Source organism: Marmota flaviventris, chromosome 19, assembly GCF_047511675.1.
Source record: "Marmota flaviventris isolate mMarFla1 chromosome 19, mMarFla1.hap1, whole genome shotgun sequence".
NCBI lineage: Eukaryota > Metazoa > Chordata > Mammalia > Rodentia > Sciuridae > Marmota > Marmota flaviventris.
Window position 1 is genome coordinate 22,179,877 of NC_092516.1, and position 23,219 is coordinate 22,203,095.

Sequence of the window (23,219 nt, forward strand, 5' to 3'; positions counted from 1 at the left end):
GTGCTGCTGAGGATTGAACCCAGTGCCTCACACATGCTAAGCAAGTGCTCTACCACTGAGCCACAAACCCAGCCCCTAAAAAAACAGATAAATTTTTGCTATAAAATAATTCAAATAATAATAAGAGGTAAGGTCAAATTCTCCCTTGCAAGAATTACTCTTTCCATTTTCCCAGCCAATAATAGTCCCTCTCTAGAAGTTAACAGTCTATCATTATACACATAAATAGTTTTGAAATTAATTCCTACTCCAGTAATCCTGGCCTGGTTTAATTTATTCAAACTATAGTTCATTTAATATTGTCTTAAAGATATTTCATACTAGCACATATGTATCTACACTTTTTTATTTTATTTTTTATTTTTTGGGGGGACAGGGGAATTGACCCCAAGGACACTTAATCACAAAGCCACATCCCCAGCCCTTTTTATTTTGGGACAGGGTCTCTCTAAGTTGCTTAGGGCCTTAATAATTTGCCAGAGTCTGGTCTTGAACTTGCAATCCTCCTGCCTTATCCTTCCAAGTCACTGGGATCACAGGCATGTGCCTTTGTCTGGCTTTCATTTATTTTAATAGCTCCACATCATGCCATAGTTTCTTTCAAGATTCTCTCTATTGATAAAATTTTATATTATTTCTACCTTTTCATCTTTACAAACTGGGATGGCAAATTCCTTGTACAAGCATATCTATGTGTTGTAAAAGTAGAGTCCAAGGTAGAATCCAAAGCAGAATCATTGGGTTGAAGCACATATGTCTTTTAATTCAAAGAATTGTAAAATTATCCTTTAAAAAGTTTTACCAATTTATACTCCTTCTAAAAGTATATGAAGTTGCTTGTCATAATCAAGATGTTTGTGTGTGTGTGTAAAAAGGGCAATCAGCCACTTCTGCATTTTAATTCTCACACTTTATTCTGACTCCATGTAACCAAATTTGCTTTCTTCCATTACAGATTAATAGTGCCTATTCTAGAACTGCATACAAATAGAATTATAGTATGCTATATGTAGTTTTATAGCTGTCATCTTTGGTCAGCATGTTTATGAGATTAATTCATATTATCATATTATCAAACATTAGTCTATTCTTTTAAAAAAATTGCTGAGGAGTATTCCATTGCATGAATGAACTGCAATCTGTATATCCATTCTTTGGTTTGTGAATATTTAGAATGTGTTCAGTTTGGGGCAATGATGAATAAAGGTGCTATGAACACGTGCATTTGCATTTAAGAATTTTGTAGACATGTATATTCGTTTATCATGGATAAAATACCTATGAGGGTATTGCTGGGTCATGTGATAAGTGTATATTGAACTTTTTAAAAGAAATTGCCAAATGGGAATGGTGGTAACTATAAAAGAGTAACACAAAGGAGTTTTTTTGGGGGGTGATGGAAATGTCTGTATCTTATTATGGTAGTAATTATGTGAATTTATATGTGTGTTGAAATTAATGAACTATACCAGAAGGCACTTGGTTTTGCTGTATGCTGTTTTTCAAAGTGGTAGTACCATTTTACACTCCCAACAGTAATGTATGATAATTACATTAGCCAGTCTTTTTAATTTTAGTCATTGAAATGGGCATGAAGTGATAACACATTGTGGATTTAATTTGCATTTTCCTGATGAGTAATGATATTGAACATCTTTTCATTTGATTATTATCTTTTTGCATATTTTCTTTATGACATGTGTTCTAATATTTTGACTATTTGAAAGATTGGGTTATTTGTTTTATTATTGAACTGTCAGAGTTTGTTATTGTTTCTATATATATGTATATATATATATGTATTTTGTTAAGTTGTAGTGTAACTATTCCTCCTAGTGGTTAACATATTTTCTGCTCTAGATAAATGAAAACATATTCACACAAAAACCTGTACACAAATGTTTATAGAATTTCTATTCATATTTGCCAAAACTGCAAACAATTGATATGTCCTTCAGTGGCTGAATAAATAAATTGTGGTGCATCCATACAACGTACACTCAGCAATGAAAAAGAACAACTTATAGATATTTGCAACAATTTGGTTGAACCTCAAAGGCATTATACTAGGAGAAAGAAGTGTGGGTCTCAAAGGTTATGCATTTTTTATGATTGATTCCATTGACATGACATCTTTAAAAAGACTGAACTGTAGTGATGGAGGATGTTTAGTTTTTGCCAGGTTCAGGAGTGGAATGGAGGTGACTACAAAGCGAAGGAGTATCACAAAGAAGTTTTTTTTGGATGATTGAAATGTTATATATCCTGATCGTGGCGACAGTGATGTGAATTTATATAAGTCTTTTTTTTTTTTAACTTTTTAAAATATTTATTTATTTTTTTTAGTTATCGGCGGACACAACATCCTTGTTTTGTATGTGGCGCTGAGGATCGAACCCGGGCCGCACGCATGCCAGGAGAGCGTGCTACCACTTGAGCCACATCCCCAGCCCTATATAAGTCTTAAAATTAATAAACTGTTTATCAAAAAGAAGTCAATATTGTTAAATGTTTATTAAGAAACTACTGTAATCAAAAAGCAAGTTAACAAGTCATTATAAATATATAAGTGCCTATGAATGTTGTTTTTTAAGAAATACTTATGCATTTATTTATTTATTAGTTTTTATGTGGTGCTGAGGATTGAACCCAGTGCCTCACACATGCTAGGCAAGCACTCTACCACTGAGCTATAACAGCAGCCCCTGAATGTTGGTGTTTGAATGGCAAAAACTACAACAGGAAATACATATATCTTTAATGCTGGTTACTTCTGTGTGGACAGCAAAATGATCAAAATTTTCAGTGTACACTTTTGTATTTCTTTGATTATTTTGATTAGTATGTAGTGATTTTGAAATTTGCAAATAATCTGTTAGAATGGAAAACATTAGGAAAAAATTTAAAAATAAGAAAAAGTATTTCTGCTTTATTGAATACTTGATGATATGTCTGAGAACAAGATAAATACATCTCCATTTTTGTGGAACATATCCCGATCCACATCTTATGGATGGCTCATCTGCAAAATATGTCTAAAAGGATCCTCAAAATAAAGATAAATAGTACATGTTTGAAATAGTGCCTGGCACAAATGAATAAATGTAATGTAGCTGCTATTAGTATGTCATCTATAGATAGGGAGAAGGATTGCCCTCACATTGTGCTGATGATGTAAAGGTGCTTGTCATGTAACAAGGACTCAGTTAATGTTAGTTTCTTGAGTACTTGGATGGGATATTGGATATTGGGTTGAGGGGCAGAGGGCAAACATATGTTCCTGGTTTAGTTTTTGCAATTTTTGGGTCTCTTCGTTTATCTATTTTTCTTGGGCTGTCTATCTCTCTAACTTCAGGGAAGCCTCACCCTCCTTCTCCACCCTAGGCTGACCTATCACCCTCCCTCAGAACCTAGATATGTGGGGTTTTCTTCTGAAGTGAACACTTGACTTCGTGCCTGCATCTAGCTCAGCACAAAGGACATAGGGACTCTGTTAGACCTGAAGGTGAGTCCAACTTGGGAAAAAATGTGACTTCAGAGCAAGATTTGAAAAGTTTTGGAAAGAAGGTGTACCTGTAAAGCACCAGGGACCTTTAAAGGCAGTGAGAGAACTGAGGGAAATAACCAAGGGTGAGGGAAAGGGATATTTAAATTCTACCTCTTTCTCTATACAGGCAGATGGCCCATCTTCAGTCTAATAAGGATCTTATTTCTACGGGAATGAAGGAATTTAATGTTCTGCTGAATCAGCAGGTAAGCCCAGGCACTGTTTTAAAGGACAGGCCTGAAGTACGTGTGTTGGGGCGGGGACAGAGAAGGGAGAATAATTTGAAACTTGAGGGTGATGGTGGTTAATGGAATGAACTAAAGAGAGGGAATATAAATCCAAGAAAAGAGATGTGAGAGTTTGTGAGACTATTCTGGTGTTCCTGAATCACATTGCTGACCACATTCTTCCTTGCTAACTCTCTCTCTACTTTTCCCAGGTCTTTAATGATCCTCTTATTTCTGAAGAAGACATGATGACTGTGGTGGATGACTGGGTGAACTTCTATGTCAACTATTACAAGCAGCATATGAAAGGGGAGCAGCAAGAACAAGTTGGGGCTCTGCAGGAACTCCAGCAACAGTTGGACATTCTGGCAAAATCTTTTCTGGTTAAATATAAGGACTTCCTGAAATCCCAGGAGCACCCAAACCATAAGCTTCCTTCCTTCTAGCCCAGAGATCCAGGCCTTAATCTTCAAGAAGCCCTTAAATTCTGGCTTTGTAGATCATGTACTCAGGATGTGCTTCTTCATGATACCCCAATAAATACCAGTACTGGTTTTGCTGGACTTCCTGGCTCTTTTTCCATTGTCTGGCCCTGGCTTATGAGGGCAGTTGGTTTCTTTTTCTTCAATCCTTCTTAGATATGATCTTGGAGACTTAATTTAGTAATAGAGGTTAGCAGCTTTAAGTAACCACTGGGCAATACTAAAATACGCTGAACTAAGGGCCAGGAAGGTAGGGACTAAAGAGAAAGTGCTGGGAGGAAATGGGTGGTAGAAAAAGTGAGATAAAAGCCTTCCAGAAATTATGGTCCAGTGATATGTTACTCTAGCAGAAAGCTGTTGCAAGTCTCCTTGGTTCAACCAGAGCCAGGTTTACTGCCACGATTATCCAATCACCTGCCCTTAGCTCCTACTTGAACAATATTCTAGGATTTTCTGATTCCAAGGCTACTACAGAATACCTTTGAGGGTACTCCCCAGAGTACCTCAGGAGCTCAGAGTTTGAAAGGATATTGGGAACCATTCAATACGTCTGGTATTTTTCAGATGGCCAAATCTTTACCCTTTGGCTCCACCATCCTTCAGACCCAGATCCCAGGAAGGAAAAATCAGAAGCCAGCCTTTCCCACTGCTTAAGCCATCTCAGTCACTTTCCTCCTTTCTGTCAGACCTTCTGACTCCTATTAGAGCTCTGGGGTGAAACCAGAATTGGGTCAGGGTCATTACTTTTGAAAAACGAAATGAAAAAAAAAAAGTATCAAAACTCTAAGTAAATAGATCAGTAAGGTACAGGGAAGGGAAGGGGGAGGGAGGATAGGAGGGAAAAGGAAGTGGGAAGTACTGGGGACTGCATTAGAACAAATTATATTCCATGCTTTTATTATTATGTCAAAATGAATCCTAATGTTGTGTATAATTAAAAAGAATAAAAACAAAACGAATACGAAATGAAGGTTTTGGATTGCAGCGCTAACTTGTCTGAAAGCCCCGAGGCCTTAGGGACTGCGGGGTGGGGGTGGGGGGCAGAGAGGCGGGGCGAGGAGGCGGGTCACGTCAATCAGATCCCGCTTGGCGCCGCCTAGAGCTTTTCACTCGGTTTTCTGTGTTTCTTCTTGGGTGGGGAAAGTTTCCGCGCTGAGTCGTCCTTCCCCAGTTCCTGTCACTAGCAGGCTTTCTCGGATCTGTGCACCCCCATCTCTCTCTTTTTTTTCTTTTCCTTTGCAGTTTGGTTTACCCTGAACCAAACCTCAGCTCAGTGCCCCTAGCCATTCTTCCAAAGTGTGGATGTGTGGGGGCCTCAGACTCTGCCAGAAAATGCTCGCCTCCAATGGAAAGAGGCTGCCAGCACCTCTGAGGTGCCCTAGGCAGGGGCCAATGCCTATCTACTGTACCCCTCAGAAAAATCTCAGTCTGTTAACTGGGACCTGGTGCTCACTCATTGGGACCGTAGTCAACATCCTCTTCTTTGGACTAGTGTGCATGAGTGGAAGAAAACGATGGAGAAACTATATGAAAAAAGTTATTGGAGTTACACTGTTGCTGTGTGCAGAGTAGCTGAAAGGAATAGTTGGAAGCTACTTTGGTTCAATTCGCAAAGATGCTCTTAAATTTAGAACTATGTAACCTTGGGAACTATTTAGATGACCATTCCTCAAGTGTTCAGAGAAAGATGACCAAGAAATACTTTTTAAAAAATTATTATTTGAAAATATTTTGTTTGGGAATGAAATTTTATATTTTATATTTCTTATAGTGACATATAAAGTATAATGGTTTGGTACAAAAGATTCTTACAGCGGGTGGGAAATTCAACATCTAACCTCTATTTCAACAGTTTGTAAGCTGTGTGAATTGGAGAAATTGCAAAAAGTTTCTTTTTTGACAGAAAACCTTTTGATGACTCTGCGTATTCTAGCATTCATATTATTTTTGTGTCTATTTAGAAGCCTATTTAGAAGTAAAATTTGGAATATTTTGACTTTTCAGAAATGGTGGTATGAATCATCAGGATCTGATGATCCATGAGAATAAAAATAAAGTTACTGAAGCAGTGAATACCCCCAATCCATTATTATTTCTGAAAAATTAACCAGAAATAGCAAAAAGAATAATGCTTATTTTGTTTGACAGCAGTGCCTGAATCAATTCTAGAAATAAGATTGTAAATAATAGGTGAATTAATACAGCCATAACTCTTCTTTATTCTTATTTTGATGTTGACTCTCACTTTAGGGCTGACCCTGAACTTGAACTCACTTTTAACCTCACCTTCAACTCTCACACCCTGTGTCCTACCTGATCTTAACCCTGAACAGGATAGACACCTTACCCTCAATGAACCTGAACATCACAGATGTTATTTTCACCCTCACACTGCTCCTCATGCTGAACTAGACCCTAACTTTAATCCTGACTGTGATCCTGACACCTACCTGAATATTACCTTGACCTTTATCTCTGACCTTCATTATGTCCATGAGCATGAACCAGAACCTCACCCTAGCAAGGACACTGCAAATGACTCATCTTGATTCCAGAACTTGACCTTGATCATGAATCTTATGCTCAACATAGCAACACTATGAACCTGAACATCAGCCTCATTCACCTTGTTGGTGATTTGAACTTTATCATGAACCTGACCTACACCCTGATACTTCCCTGACTCTCCCTCTCACCCAGTTACTGTTATGATTTGGATATAAGGCGTCCCCTGAAAAGCTCATATGTTAGGAAATGTAGGAATGTCTGTAATATCATCAACCACTTGTCGATTAATAATTTAAATGAGTTACTGGGGTTGTAATTGTAGGTCAGTGGGGTGTGGCTGGAGGAAGTAGGCCATTGGGGACATAGCCTTGGGGATTATATTTTGTCCCTGATTTCTCTCTCTCTCTCTCTGCTTCCTGGCTGCTATGAGCTGGAAGCTTTCCTCTGCCACTTCCTTCCAGCCAAACATGGATGGAGACCTCTTAAACTGCAAGTCCAAATACACTTTTCCTCCTCTAAGTTGTTCTTGTTTTGGTCACAGTGACAAAAAGCTGATGAACACACTTACCTTTCACTCAGGCCCTCAACCTGACCCTGATACCAACTCATATGCTCACTCACTTTCATGGATGTCCCTTACACTGAACATAATTCTAACTTTGACTTTAACACTGACCCTTCCAAAGAAAATCCACCAGACTCTGACCCTGGCTGTGACCCTTATCCTGGTTCTTACCCTTCTCCTTATTCTGACCTTAACTGACACTAACTCTGTTTTTTATACTCTTGTACCTCACTATGTTACAATCCTGATCCCAATCTGACCTTAACTCTGACCATCACCCTGACCACAAACTCTGACTCTGACCACAAAGCTCATTTTAACCTTGATTCTAATTCTTCTTCTCACCCTGACCTTGGAAACTGTATCATACTGATTCTGACACTGAACACTATTATTTTAAAAAACTTATTTTTTATAACAAAAATTTAAAAGTATCATATACAAAATGTTTTGAAATATGTATACATTATGGAATGGATAAATGAAGCTAACTACCATATGTATTACCTCACACATAATTTTTTTGTGGTATGAATATTTAAAATCTACTCTCAGCAATTTCCAGAGTACACTACATAGTTGTTAACTATAATCATTATGATGCATATCATAAATCTCTTGAACATATTCCTTTGGTCTAACTGGGATTTTATGTCCTTTGACCTACATCTCACCAATAACCACCCTCTCTCACCCAGATTATGGTAACTAGCAATTTACTCTCTGCTTCTGTGAGTTTGAATTTTTTAGATTCCATGTATTAGTGAGATCATTTAGCATGCATCTTTCAGGAATGGGCTTATTTCACATAACATAATGTCTTCCTGGTTCATTCACATTGTCCCCAAAGGCAAGATTTCCTTTTTTTTTTTAAAGGCTAAATAGTATTCTACTCTGTATCAGAACCACATTTCCTTATCCATTCAACCATTGATAGACAATTAAATTGATTTCATATGTTGACTATTGTGAATAATGCTGAAACGAACATGGGAATTCAGATATCTCTTCAGCATACCGATTTCATATTCTTTGGGTATATAGCCAGTAGTGGGATAGCTGGATCCTTTGTAGTTTGTTCAGTTTTTTTCCCCCATCCAACTTAGAGTTTATTTCTTGTTATCCTTCTTATCATGTAGTTTACTTTCCCAAGATTTTTTTTCTTTGCTGCCCTAGTTCACATTATAAATTAGTCAACAAATATAGAATTGTGCTAGAAACAATATTTATAAAAGTTCATATGCTTGCTTACATACAAAATTATCCATAGAAATGGTTTTCTGTACACAGAGTAAAAGAGTAGGTAATCTCTTTTGTTGTCTTTCTGCATAATGGTTAAAAAGTAATGGTGGCATGATCTTTACCTCAATAAGCTAATATTTTTTTCTACTTGCTCTATTTCAAAATAACAATTTTTTTAAAATATTGTATCTTAAAGAATACTCAGGAAAAAGCTTTTTTAAAAAAATAATGTGCATGTAGTACTGTTTCTAGAAAATTCCAAACCCTGACTAAAACTCAAAAACACGACAGAAAGGCAACTCATTAATGGAACACTGTTCCCGTGAATACAACAACCATTCATTTTTGATTAGTACTTTTTAAATAATTTGCTATTCAACAAATAATGACCAAGTGTTTGCCATGTTATGTATCAGGTCTCTGCTGGGTGTAAGAGTGAGTGTAAGAGTTATGCAAGGGAAGTGAAAGGGATACATAAAATCATTAGTTTTAAAGATTTTGACCATAAATGGTTTATCATATTAAAAACTATGAAATTCCACTTTAAAACTATTTTTTAATAAAATTCTAACAATACTTTGTTAGGCAATGAAATACCCAGGACAGGAGCTAAGAGGGCCAGGCTGCCAGGCTGCCATCATCAATTGGTTCAGCAGTCACCCCAGACCTTGGATTTGGGCAGGGAGAGTGAGGCAGAGCTGGTGGGGTCCCACTTTCTTCTGGGGGGAGCATTGCCAGGGACTTCCATTTCAACCAGAATCTCTGGTCAAGTGAGATCCAGCTCCTGCTATGCCTATTTACTTATGTCTGCCCATGATGCAGTTTGTTTTAACAGCCAGGATACATGTTACCAGCACCAGCTCTGGAGCCAGGCCCAGCTCCACCATGCCTTCTTTGGGACCTTGGGCAAATCACCTCTCATCTTAAAAGCCCACATCCCTTGCATTGAAAGCAAGGCTCTGTTGCCACTCCTGTGAGGTGAGGATTCTGTGGGCTAATGACTGTTGAGTCTAGAACAATGTTTGCTACCTAGGACTGTCTGCACAGTGAGCTGGGCACAGCTCAAGGATTTGTAGTGCTTCCTGGCACACTCATAGAAACTTTAACTGGAGGCCAAGGACACAAAGTTGGAGATTTCCTATAAAAAGCCAAATTACCTGGCTTTTCTAGAAAAACCAGAAAGCTGCTGGACCGGAGATAGCCAGCTGCTCGGGAAGCATTTGGCTGGTGGGTCCAGCCACCACCTCCAGGTACCAGCTGCTGACCTTTACCACCTAGCCACTTCAGGGCTTGTTCCAGCTGTCTGAGCACTTTTGAGCCCACCCCCTGGCATGGAGCGACAAGCCCACAGACCTGTCCCTGCCCTCACAGAGCTCTAAGGCTACCTGCCTTGGAATGCAGGTGGACTTCTCCCCAAAGGCCCATCTCTAGAAGATGTGTAAAGCTTGCTGGGGTCTAGGAGTTCCCTGTCACCTGGTTCCTCCCCGGTAGTAACTGGATCGTCCGGGAGCTCAAAGAAATGCAGAACCTCAGCCCAACCCCATACCCGGGACTGGGAATCCGCACAACCCCGAACTCAGGTGTGCTGTGGAAGTCTGAGAAGCAAGGTCCTACACCTCAGAGCCCTCCCGCGGGTAGACCAGGTTCTTGACCATGCCAAGGTTTTAGAAGGGGCTACTGAAGGGCTGCACTGGCCCTTGCCGGTGCTGGCCAGGAAGGGGCTGTAGTAGAAAGATCGCTGGCTGCTGCCGCTGCTGGTGCTCAGAGATAAGGTTTCTGCCGAGGCCTCGGAGATGGAGGGGGCAGGGAAGGCGCTGCTGGAGGGCAGCTGAGGGCCCTGGACCCCCAGGTGGAGGCTGTGGGGCCAGCATGCTGGATGCTCCCGCTGCAGTCCACGCTTAGGGTACTAAAGAAGGAGCTGAGGCAGGGGGCGGAGGCCAGCACCGGGCCACCCGGAGGGGACACTGGGCTCTTAGCGCCCTCAGGCTCAAGCGACTGCGCTGGCAGAAGCATAGAGGAAGGGCTGTCTCCCTCCGATGTGCAACACACTGTGGTTCCCAGTCCCGAGGACAGCCCTTCTTCTGACTTGGAAGTCCCTGCAACCACCGCAGAGTTGCCGCTGGCCTTGAAGCGCCGCTTTCGCTTCGTTTCCGTTGTCAAACATCTTCTCGCAGTTTGGATCCAGAGTTAGTAGTCACCTTTCCCTGGGTCGTCCTCATCGCGGGGCACCATCTTAAAGCAGTTGAGCGACAGGTTGTGGCGAATGAAGTTCTGCCGGCCAGCCTCGATGCGTTGGTATGGCCGTGGAGCGCTCTGGAGGGCCATGGCGACGATCGTTGAGTAGGGTGACCGCACGCCTGCGCTAAGGGACGCTTTGGGCGGCGACTGCAAGTAGGGTCTGGCCGCTGCCCCAGGCGGCTGCCCCGGAGGCGGACAGCAAAAGTCGGGCCAGTAGAGCCACAAGTAGGTGTTGGCGGCAGCGGTCGGCAGCGCGTAGGGCGCCCTGGCAGCCCCGGGCGTGTCCCGGGCGGCGGTGGTTGGGGCAGGTGGCCTGCGAGTACACACCGAAGTTGTCACCGCAGTAGAGGTCCATGTCGGCGGCCGGGGACTGGCGAGCGCGTCTCAGGTGAGAGCATCCGTCTGCAGGTCACCTTGCGGCCCGCCTCCACCAGTCCCGCTCCCGGGCTGGGTCCGGCAGGTGCCTGATTTTAGTTTTTTTTTTTTTTTTACTTTTATTTATATGTATTCAGGTAATGCAATTGTACAACGAAGTTCTAAGCATTATGAAATCCAATGTTTTGAAATATTTTCCCTCTGCAATTCTCTTTATTATAATTTTTATAATCTTGAAGAGATTCTCTTATCAGAAGGTTTTCATGCATTCAGGTATTTTGCATGATGTCTAATGTGATCAGCAATAAAGGTTGCAATGAAGTAGTAGCTATGATCATAACCCTCCTGTAATCTAAAAACAACAGGGATTTTCTTTTCTGAAGAGGCAGAAATGAAATGTTCAGGAAGTAGCTGTCCATCTAGCAAAAATTGGTCATCTTTCCCTTGATCAATTAGTATGTCAAGCTGAGAATCTGGATAGGACTTTACAAGATACGTTGCATCATATGCCTTCCATTTATTTTCATCTGTTCCCAAATATCCGCTAAAGGCTTTTTTTGCCCCAAGGACAATGCACTGGATTGCAAATTGGTGCAAATGCTGACACAGATTTATATTTTCCAGGATTTTTCAAAGCACAAATCAGAGCTCCATGACCTCCCATAGAGTGGCCAAAAATAGACATCTTTTGGGGGTCCACTGGAAAATTGGCATTTATGAGTTATGGAAGCTCCTCCGTTACGTAAGAGTACATTCTGTAGTTAGTCTTCCAAGGATCTTCAGTGGCATTCACATAAAACCCAGCACCAGTGCCAAAGTCCCAGCTCTCATCTTCCCCTTTAATATTGCAGCCACGAGGGCTGGTGTCTGGAGCAATGACAACAAGGCCATGTTCTGAGGCAGCTTGATGATAACCAGATTTTGATATAAAATTCTGTTCTGTGCAAGTTAAACCAGACAACCAATACAGTGCAGGGCACTTTCCACTTTCTGCCTTTGGTGGTAAGTAGATAGCAAATTTCATTTTGCACTTCAGCTCAACACTGTCATGTTCAAATACGTTCTGCAATCCTCCAAAGCACTTGTTGCTGGAAATCTGTTTCAATGCCATTCTTTTCCTGTCCAATTGCTACTTGCTTTTTAGTCTGTAATGAAGGGCAGATGATGGTGCTTACAAATCCTAATATTTCTACAGTAACTGACCCAGTTTAACATCAATGCAAGTAGATTCCTATGGGACATGATGTGTATTTTGAAGTTCATTTTTATTCAACACTGGTACATTACTATTTCTTCAGTTTATGGACATCATAGGATATATCCTTTCATCCATAAGTTCACAAATTTATAGGAATTTGGTTTACTTTCAATCACTTTCTGCTTCAGAACACATATATTCCTCCATGTTTCTTGCCGTGGCAAGGGTGCCGGTGGGGACGCAAGACCCGGCAGGGAGGGGAGGACGGGGCCTCAACATGGCCGACGGGGACCCGGCCCGGCCTGCCCCCGCCCACCCTGATTTTAGTTTTATGAGGAACTTCTTTAACGTTTTCCATAACATCTATAGTAATTTACATTGCTGCCAACAGTGTTCAGTTATTCTCTTTTCTTCACGTCTTTGTTGACCCTTGTTATCTCGCATCTGATTATAGCCATTCCAACTGGTGTGAAGTGACATCTCACTGTGGTTTAGCTTCAAATTTCCCTTGTGATTAGTTGTGTTGAGAATTTTTATATACTTATTGGCCATTTGTATATCTTTTTAAGAGAAATGACCATTATGATTTGCCTATTTTTAAATTGGGTTGTTTGTTTTCTTGTTATTAAGATGTGTGAGTTACTTATATATTTTGGATATTAACCCCTTAGCTGATGTATTATGCTAGGCAAATTCTTCCAATTTTAGTTTGATGTAGTCCTGCTTCTGCTTTTGTTGCCTGACCTTTTGGAGTCATATCCAAAACCTCATTGCTTAGATCAGTATCAAGGAGCTTTCCTCTCTATATTTTCTCCCAGAGTTTTACAGCTTCGGGTCTTACATTGAAGTCTTTAATTAATTTTGAGTCGATTTCTTTCTTTTTTTTTTTTTTTGTACTGGGGATTCAACCCAAGGGTGCTTAACCACTGAGCAACATGCCAAGCCCTTTTAATTTTTATTTTGAGGTAGGCCCTTGCTAATCTGCTGACACTGGCTTTGAACTTGTGGTCCTCCTGCCTCAGCCTTTTGATTTGCTTGGATTATAGGAGTGAGCCACCATACCTGACTTGAGTTGATTTTTATATATGGTGTGAGAGAAGGATCCAATTTCATTCTTCTGTCTGTAGATATCTAGTTTTCCCAGTGCCATTTATTATAGAGACTGTGCTTTCCATATTGTGTTTTCTTGGCCTCTTTGTTGAAGATAACTTGATAGCACATATGTAGGTTTATTTCTAGGATCTCTACTATGTTGCAGTGTTCTCTATGTCTGTCTTATGCCAGTGCCCTACTGTTTTGATTACTATAGCTTTGTAGTATATTTTGAAATCAGGAAGTATTATTATGCCTCCAGATTTGTTTTTCATTCTGGAGGTTGCTTTGGCTATTTAGGTCTTTGGCAGTTTCACATGAATTTTAGGATTGCTTTTGCTGTTATTTTTTTCTGAAAAAAAAAAAAGAAAAAGCCTGTTATGATTTGGATCTGGAATGTGCCCCCAAAGCTCACATATTGAAGACTTGGTCCCCAATGCAGCAATGTCCAGAGGTGGGCTTTTGAGAAGTAATTGTATCTTGAGGACTATAACCTCATCAGTGGATTGATCCATTTGGTGGATTAATAATTTGAATGAATTCCTGGGAGAAGGTGGAAACTGTAGGCAGGTGGGCATGGCTGGAGGAAATATGTCACTGGGGGTGATATCTTATTCCTAGCCCCTTCATCTTCCTCTCTTTCTCTTTCTGTCTGCTTCCCAGCTGATGTGAGCTAAGTGGCCTTCCTCTGCCATGCGTTTCTACCATGTTTTTGCTTTGCAGCCAGCCAACCATGGAATGAAACCTCTGAAACCCTGAGCCAAAAATGAACTTTTCCTTTTTTAAGTGGTTAATGTCAAGTTTTTTGGTCACAATGATGAAAAGCTAACTAACACAATGCCCTTGAAATTTTTCATAGTGATTGCATTAAAGCTGTCAATCACTTTGGGTAGAGTATAATATGTTTTTTTTTCTATAATGAGATACCCAAAGTAAGCTACTTTATAAGGAAAAAGAACCCAGTTTTTTTGGCTTAAGTTCTGGAGGTGCATCATCTGTGTGTCTCATCTGATGATGGCAGAACCCTAAATTAGCACAGGGTATCTCATGACAAAGAAGAGGGATCATGTTTGTATATTATATCTGCTTCATCTACCTCTCTTCTTATAAAGGCTCTTAGCACACATCCCAATGACCTTATCTAATCTAATAACTTCCTAACAACATCATCTCCAAATACCATAGTCATATTACTTTCTTTTTTAAATTAATATCATTAATTTAAGCTTTTAATGCAAGAATTTTTTATTTGTTCTTTTTAGATATACATGAATGTATAGTGTGTTTTGACATATTATACATAGATAGACTATAACTTACTCTAATTAGGATCCCATTTGTGGTTGTGCATGATGTGGAGTTTCACTGGTTGTGTATTCGTATATGAGCATAGGAAAGTTATGTCTCATAATTCATTCTACTGTCTTTCCTAATCCCATCTCTGTCCCTTCTCTTCATTTCCCTTTATCTAATCCAATGAACTTCTGTTCTTCTCTCCCCACTTATTATGTGCTAGCATGTCTATGTCAGAGAAAACATTCAGCCTTTGATTTTTTTGAGACTGATTTATTTCATTTAGCATGATCATCTCCAGTTCCATCCATTTACCAGCAAATATCATTATTTCATTCTTCTTATGGCTGAGTAATATTCCATTGTGTATATATACCACATTTTCTTATTCATTCAGTCAGATTACTTTCTACATGTCTCAGATGATCTTCTCTAGCTCATCAGATTTCAACACATGAAATCTTAGGGGAACTCAAATCATGTCTAAACCATAAAATTCTACCTCTGACCCCCAAGGTTTCAGGTACTTCTTAAAATAAAGAATACAATAATTTGCCTCCACAGTAATCACAGACTATTAACTATTAATGCTCACCCCACTGAATATTAATTAAAAAACCTGAAGTCTCATCTGAGACTTAAGACAAATACCTTAGTTTTGAGAATGTAAAATCAAAACAAGTTTTTGCTTTCAAATTACAGTAGTGTGACATGCACAGTACAAACATTCTCTATCCAAAAGGGAGAAATAGGCTAGTGGAAAGGAGTAATTTGGAGAAGCAAGGTGGCTGAATACAGGCACCTAGCACACACCTCTCCTCCACAAATAAGAACCAAAGCGTCATGTATATAGCATAATGAGATAAGTGATCATTGGAGAAAACTGGAAATCAACAGGAGGAAAATGGGAACCTTGTAAGATCCAGAGTCCTGGGACAATAGCAAGAGAAATAAAATTTCCTAGAACTTGCTGCCCTGCCTGGCTCCATAACTGGGAGAGGGGAATTCTCCCCTTTGCAGGGGTATGAATGATAGAGAGCCAGATATGGTGGCCCACACCTGTAATCCCGTCAACTTGGGAGGCTGAGGCAGGAGAATCACAACTTAGCGAGCCTTAGCAACTTAGCGAAACCCTGTCTCTAAATAAAAAATCAAGCCAGGTGTGGTGGCACATGCCATAATTCCAGCCGGTTGGGAGGATGAGGCAGGAGGATTGTGAGTTCAAAGCCAGTCTCAGCAAAAGCAAGGTACTAAGCAACTCAATGAGACCCTGTCTCTAAATAAAATATAAAATAGGGCTGGGGATGTGGGTCAGTGGTTGAGTGCCCCTGAGTTCAATTCCTGGTACTCCCACTCCTCCTCCCCCCAAAATAATAAATCAAAAGGGCTGCGGATGTGGCTCAATGGTTAAGTGCCCCTGGGTTCAATTCCTGGTACAACAGAACAAAACAAAACAAAAACAAAAAATGAAAGAGATAGGGCTGGGGTTGTGGCTCAGTGGTAGAGCACTTGCCTGGCATGTTCGAGGCACTGGGTTCAATCCTCAGCACCACATAAAAATACATAAATAAAATAAAGGTATTTTGTCCAACTACAACTAAAAAATATTTTTTTTAAAAATGAAAGAGATAGCTCCAACAAAAATTTTCAGCAGAAACACTATCAATCCTAACTATTGGGAAAGTTTCACAACCTTAACTTGATAAGTTACCGAAATTGATAAAGGAATTCACATAATCTCCCATTAAACCCCCAGGATTTTGTAGCAGAACTAAATTGAGAAACGACTTTTTGTATGAATTTGGATTGCTCTAGGGTTCAGAAGCTCTGGCCCCACTGACATTCTGCTGCACTGGCTTAGTGAGTAACTGCTTCATGAACAAAACTTGGTGTAATGGTTTGTGGGGAGCCACTCTGAATGACAATGCCTTCCAGTCCTGAAGCACTATACTTTGTGGTGACTTGGGTGTTGTCCCAGCTCAGGTAGCAAGAAGGGTCTTCAAGTGTAAGTGTCACCTGCCACCTGCTGGGGTTGAGCTATACTCACCTGTTCCTTTGTAACCCTACTCCTTGCCTCATTTGAATGGCTTCTTCCCAATAAAAGGTTCAGCACGTGCTCCTCTCTCTCTTTCCATGGACTTCTAAGGTCAAAGGAGCCATCACAGGACCCAAAGAAAAAGGTATTTCTCTATCTCTGTGTGACTATTTCATGCAGCCCAGTTCACCTGAAGTGACATTGAGTGTTTATTCATGGAACCCAACAATGGTCAATTTGAATTGTCAACTTGATTTGATTAAGAGAAGCCAATGATTAAGAGGTTTATGGGTTTATCAATGAGGGTGTGTCTAAGAATGATTGGCATGTGGGATAGTCAATTGAAATGGAGACCCTCCTTAGCATGGGCCTCACCACCCAATAGCAGGATGGCTTGGATGGAATAAAAGTTGAAATAACAAGTTGGAAGCAGCAGCAGATGCAAATTCGATTCTTGTTGATAGAGTTCTTGATAGCTGCTGTGATCATCTGAGGATATCAGACTCATGCTTCTTCATTCTTCCAAAGCAGACTCTGCCAGTGATTCTCTAGAAGCCTTTGGTCTTGGACCAAGGTAGCATCAGTGATCCCTCTTGTTCTGAGACTTCAGCCTCTTGGACTGGTTCTTCCAGCTCTCCAGTCTGCAGACAGCCATTGGGGACTATCCAGCTACTGACTGTGTAAGCCAACTAATAAATCCCCTTTTTATAATTATACTACCTGTTGATTTAGTTACTCTAGAGAACACTGACTAATACACTTGGCTTAGTAGAACAACTCTGACACAAACTCAGTGAAAGTACAGCACTGTAGGGGATGAGTGTTGCCACAGGGAGGGGAACAGAGGCTGACACCCTCAAGAATTGGATGCTTGGGGATCCTGCCCTTCAAGACCAGGAGTGTGACTAGAATTGAGGGCAATTACCCACACAAGTCCATTCATTCCTGTTTCCAGCACTGTGCCCAGGTACCTGTCACTTATAAGGCAGGGAATAAACTCTGTGGTTCTGCTGCTGCCCCCACCTGTAGGGGTATTATGGGGCTGTCTTGAGCAATACTGTGGCTATGCCTATTGGCATGTCCCCAGAGTATGTAGCTTAAGAAAGTCTGGAGATAAGCTTTGCCTTGTGCTTTTTACTTGCTTCCATGAGAACACCAGCTGAGAGAAACCTTGCCCAGCTCCAACTATACCTTACTCCTGTTCAACCTCTGGTGTGTACTACTGTTGACCTGCAGAGTCAGTGGGCCTCGGTGATTCTGATATGGTAATCATTGTGTCCAAACTCACTGATTACAGTCAAGGAAGATACAGGGATATTACATTACTGTGTTCAGTTACAAATAAAGTCAACATTACATAACATTGCAATACCCTAAGACACAACTTCAGGAGAAAGCTACTTACTAAGAAGGCCATTCTATAAAAATGGTAGAAATATCCATTGTACCAGAAGCACAAATCTCAACATAGGGATGCAAGAAATATGGAAAAACAAGGTGCTGCCCCCATGCGGACAGCTGAACTTAAGATCGCTCTTGTGAATTTGCAGGGACACCAAATAAAACACAGACACAATTTGCCTTTACATAAGCTTCAGGACAGCTTGCCCACTCTCGGCCTCAGGCTCCTGAAATGGGAGAGCAAGAGAAAATCACGAGAGGCTGGTGAGAGAGAGGGGACACGTTCAGAAGTGAGCTTTTATTGGGGGAACTCTTGTTCTTAGAAAGTTCTATCCAAAAAAGGGCAGAAGGGGCAGGACTACAAGGGATGGGTGAGTGTAACTCAACCTTAGGGGCATACCCACAAGGAAGACCCCTTACTATCCGAGCTAGACCCCACCCAAGCCACAGCAAATGCAGTGGTTGGTCAGAATCTGAGGCATCAGGACTGGAAGGGTGTGGTCATTTATTGTGGCTTCCCACAACAAGGTATCATAGCACCTCTGAAAGATCATAACTCTTTAATAATAGTCCCCAAAATACTGAAGTGAATGAAATGTCTGATAAACAATGTAAAATAATGATTTTAGAAAAGCTCAATGAGATCTAGAGAATATATACAAACAGATGAAATTAGAAGAAAGATAATGAAAGAAATTCAACAAAAAGAGATTTTGGAAAATAACCAAACAGAAATCTTGAAAACAAGAGCTCAATAAGTTAAATAAATTCAGCCAAAGGCCTCAACAATAGACTCGATCAAGCAGCAAAAATGATATAAGTGCTCAAAGACATATTTTTAGAAACTTGTATTTAGGGAGAAGGAAAAATGGTGGAACAGAGGAAGGGTGTATTTTACAGCTGCTTCATGGCTCAGAATTCATGCAGCAGGAGTACACCTTCTCAGTGAGGTGGATGACAGAGGGGATTCACTGAAATTCAATATCAGACAGTAAAAGAATTGAAGAGACACAGAAATCCAATTGCATTGTACATAGGACAAGAAAAAGTACTTGGAGCCAGGCCAGTGGTGCCAGTGGCTCCAGTTTATCTAAGAGAGGAGGGGTGACACATGCATAAAAGGAGAGAAACACAGTGAAAAAATTTGGTAGTCCTGTGAAACAGAAAAGCAGTCTAATCTTAACTGAATCAGAGGCTGTGTGGTGAGCTGGTGTTTGAAAATCTCTGTTTTTCAGTTTCCCAGTGCAGGGCTGAGGTGGAAACCATCCTGAAGTTGCTGAACTGTCACTTTCTGCTGAAGCTGCCCAGGAGATCATAAAGAGTCTTACTAGACAGTCCCAGTAAGCACCAGCAACAGGACCTAGAGTGTCTCTGGTGGGGCCCAACAAAAATGGGCATAGAGGAGATTGTGCCCAAGGAGATTCAGGTTGGAGATATGGAAGGGATTGTGGCTTGCTTTCCCCTTGGGTCTGGCAGCACATGGGACCAGCTGGGGAGAGCCCAGAATTTGGTCAGGTGTGTGCAATTGCATCTGGTATCTGATCCAAAGAAGATCACATTTGTGGATGCTGAGGTGGGTGAGACTTGTGGGGCGTTAGTTATCTCACCCTAGGAGTGGATCTGTGGAGGGTTAGTTGCCTCACCCTGTGGAAGGATTTCTTTGGAAGTCTTAAGATATAGATACCCAGCAGAGATTGCATTTTCCTGGCCCTAGAGTGTGCTGATAAAATCTCTCAGGAGCACATACCACCAGGTAAGGTTATAAAGTTCTGATCAGAGCTAGCTGCCAGCTGCCAGTCTTGGGAACTTCCCACTTAGAACTCTACATTAGTCTCTCCTGGGAGTGCATCAGTCTAATCTGTCTGGACAAAACTGTGATTGTTAGTACTTCCAATTCTATCCTACCTTATACTGGTAAGAAGGGAAGTGGGGTGCTATTACAACCAGCTGTGATTCCAATTACTGCAGATAGCAGATTGATGAGCAGCACAAATAAGACTGTTTTGTTTTTTAAAGATGTCTCTAGGTGAGTTTTATTCTTTGACTCCTCTATCAGAGAAGGGGCATGCTAGTTGCATCTCACCTAAAAGGAATGCTATGGGAATTGTGGGGAGGTTGCAGGCGGAAATATTTGATGGGAGTTGTCAACCCTAGCAAATGAATGTAGCTGGTGTATTGTCTCCATCAATCCTTGAGCACCTGGCCTTGCAGCCTGGGGAATGTTCAGAAGAGACTCCTAGGAAGTGCCCAGAGCTTTACTATACCAAGGTTCAGGAGGCATAAACAACAAAGGAAAAGGCTGTTTTACATTTTTACCCATTTTAGGAGCTGTAGATAGTTTTCTTTTCTTTTTAAAAAAAATTACCTAGGGAATGTAAAGCTTATATTCATAGATGAGTCACTGTTGAATGCCTACCCCAAATGGTTTCTTTAATGAGTCATCACTTAACTCAGAATCCTACAATACAAAGGTCAGAGCTCCAGAATTCAAAAAGGAAAACAAGTTGCCTGTTGCTCAAGCAATTACCAGAGTTTTAAAAAACAAAATTAAGCAAAAAAGACCTTTTCCCAAATAGGCTCAACTACCTTTGTATGACCCATTCCTAAGAAAGCCACATTCCATTTCAGACAAAACAACTGCTTAGGATGGAGTTAAAACACAATCCTTGCCTTTGTGTGCTGAGTTTTCCTTTGCTTAATTTCTTTAAATTAACCTATGAAATTCTTATTTGTGCTGCCTTCCTGAAAACTGTACCATGTTTTTACAAAGAAGAAAGAAAATTGCAAAGAGGTGTCTAATTTGGCAGGTAGTATGTTATGACAAGCAGCTGAAGGTCTTCCTCACCCTTTCTTATTGTTGTGGTGCATTTGAAATAAATCACCAGGTCAGTCTTGAAGCAAGACATGGAAGTTTTATTTGTTGGCAGGACAAGGGGCAGCAAGAAAGTCACCTCTGCATCCCTTGACCCCTTGCAGAATGTAGGATATCACTTTTATAGCCCCAAACTATAAGTCACCAGTAAGTCAAAACCATAGTGATGTAGGAAGTGAGTCAGAATGACCCATGTCAGGGTACGGTCCCCTGCCCAAGAAAAATGGGAATTAAAGTGAGAATATCTTACAAATGCATTTCTTAATAATATGTTGTATTAGAATGAAAGAAACATTTTTCAACTACCATGCATTGAGAAACAGTGCGTTTAGCAGAAGATGGCAGAGGTGGGGTTTTCCCATAGGAGAAGAATTCTTATACCAAATGGAGTCTCAGGGTAAAATGGAGTTTTGTCAAGGCACATATAGTTTGGTCCATAACATTATGCAACAAGATGGGTTCATATGTTAATTTTTTTGGTGTCACATGAGGACTGAGTTTGAAATGAAACCTGCACCACACTTCTCACAGTCATAGAGCTTCTCCCCAGTGTAGATTCTCTGATGCACAGTAAGTCTTGACCTTTGCATGAAAGCCTTGCCACATTAGTTACATGTGTAAAATTTTCCCCCATTATGGATTCTCTGATGAATCCATTTGAAGATAGATATGAACTACATGTGAAGATATGAAGTACGCATGAAGGCCTTCCCACTCATTACACACACAAGGAAGATCACCACTCTGAAATCTCTGATGGACAATAAGGCAAGAGAGCTGACTGAAGGCTTTCCCATATTCATGGCAGTCATAAGATGTTTCTCTGCAGTGTGAATTTCCAGGTGCACAATAAGGTGTGAAAAACAATTGAAGGCTTTCCCACATGCTTTTCACTCATATGGCTTCTCATCAGTATGGCTTTGCTGATGGACAATAAGACTTGCACTAAGGGTGAAGGCTTTACCACAATCAGTACAAACAAAGGACTTCTCCCCAGTGTAGAAGTAGCACTTTTCTGTGATGTGGACTTTCTGGTGCTTGGAGAGTTGTCAGCCCTAACTGAAGGCTTTCTTATATTCACTGCACTTAAAGATTTTTTCTAAGGAGTGGATATTTTTGGTGTACAATCAGATTTGAGCTGAGTGTGGAAGCTTTCCCTCATTTTGTGCAAACTTATGGTCTCTGTCTAGTGTGGATTCTCTGAGGCACAATAAGGTTTGCACTGTGAATGAAGGCCTTTCCACACTGATGGCTTCTCCCCAGTGTGGCTGTAGTGATTTACTAGCTTTCCCTGACAACCAGGTTGGATGTGTCTCTCTCCTGGAGGGTCAGTCCTCTCCACTCTGGCTGCGGAAGTAAAGGATCTCCCCCTGACACCCAGGTGGGAGGGTCTCCATCCTGGAGAGGCGAGTCCCCTCTACCCTGGCTGCTGTGGTATAGGAGGTCCCCCCTACACCCAGAAGGGAGGGGTCTCCTGCCTCCAGTGGCGAGGCCCCTCTACCCTGATATGGCAGTATATGAACTCCGCTGACAACCAGGAGGAAGGGATCTTCCACCTGTAGGGTCGAGTCCCCACTCCCTTAGCTCTGGCTGTATAGGAGCTCCCCTGACACCCAGAATATGGGGTCCTCCCGACTGGAGAGTTGAGTCCCCTCTACACTGGCTGCGGGGGTATAGAAGCTCCCCACGACACACAGGTGGGAGGGGTCTCCCTCCTGGAGCAATGAGTCCCCTCTTCCCTGGCTATAGTGGTATACAAGCTCTCCCAGACACCCAGGTGGGAAGGTTCTAACGCCTGGAGGGGCAAGTCTTCTCTACCTTGGCTAAGATGGTATACAAGCACCCCCCTACACACAGGTGGGAGTGGTATACAAGCTCTCCTGACACCTAGGTGGAAGGGGTATGCCACCTGGACTGGCGAGTCCCCTCTATTTTGCTCTTGCCATATAAGAGCTCCTAGTACACCCAGGTGGGAGGGGTCTTCCGCCTGTAGGGGCGTGTACCCTCTACCATGGCTGTGGCAGTATTGGAGCTCCCTCTGACACCCAGGTGGGAGGGGACTCCCGCCTATAGAAGCGAGTACCCTCTACCCTGGCTGCTGAAGTGATCAAGCTCCCCTGGACACCCAGGTGGGAGGGGTCTCG

The 23,219-nt window shown here is 41.4% G+C and overlaps 1 protein-coding gene, 1 long non-coding RNA gene and 2 pseudogenes across 2 annotated transcripts; 2 read left to right on the forward strand and 2 right to left on the reverse strand.

The window, feature by feature from the left end:
- The first annotated feature begins 3,397 nt into the window (after positions 1 to 3,397).
- Positions 3,398 to 4,337, forward strand: Ahsp (alpha hemoglobin stabilizing protein). The gene is made up of 3 exons (XM_027948617.2): positions 3,398 to 3,505; positions 3,675 to 3,753; positions 3,987 to 4,337. The coding sequence occupies exons 2-3, from the start codon at positions 3,679 to 3,681 to the stop codon at positions 4,218 to 4,220; spliced, it is 309 nt and encodes a 102-aa protein (XP_027804418.1). The 5' UTR covers positions 3,398 to 3,505; positions 3,675 to 3,678; the 3' UTR covers positions 4,221 to 4,337.
- A 5,844-nt stretch (positions 4,338 to 10,181) lies between these two features.
- Positions 10,182 to 11,191, reverse strand: LOC114103042 (forkhead box protein I3-like; annotated as a pseudogene).
- A 171-nt stretch (positions 11,192 to 11,362) lies between these two features.
- Positions 11,363 to 12,344, reverse strand: LOC114103041 (S-formylglutathione hydrolase pseudogene; annotated as a pseudogene).
- A 4,529-nt stretch (positions 12,345 to 16,873) lies between these two features.
- Positions 16,874 to 17,518, forward strand: LOC139702877 (uncharacterized). The gene is made up of 2 exons (XR_011705447.1): positions 16,874 to 16,947; positions 17,334 to 17,518. It is a non-coding gene; the product is annotated as an uncharacterized lncRNA (long non-coding RNA).
- Positions 17,519 to 23,219: the final 5,701 nt, after the last annotated feature.

Excerpts from the sequence above, each read along its gene's own strand:
- Ahsp (XM_027948617.2), top strand. The coding sequence starts at position 3,679 with ATGGCCCATCTTCAGTCTAATAAGGATCTTATTTCTACGGGAATGAAG. Across the intron at positions 3,754-3,986 it reads ATGTTCTGCTGAATCAGCAG|GTCTTTAATGATCCTCTTAT; the intron begins GTAAGCCCAGGC and ends TACTTTTCCCAG.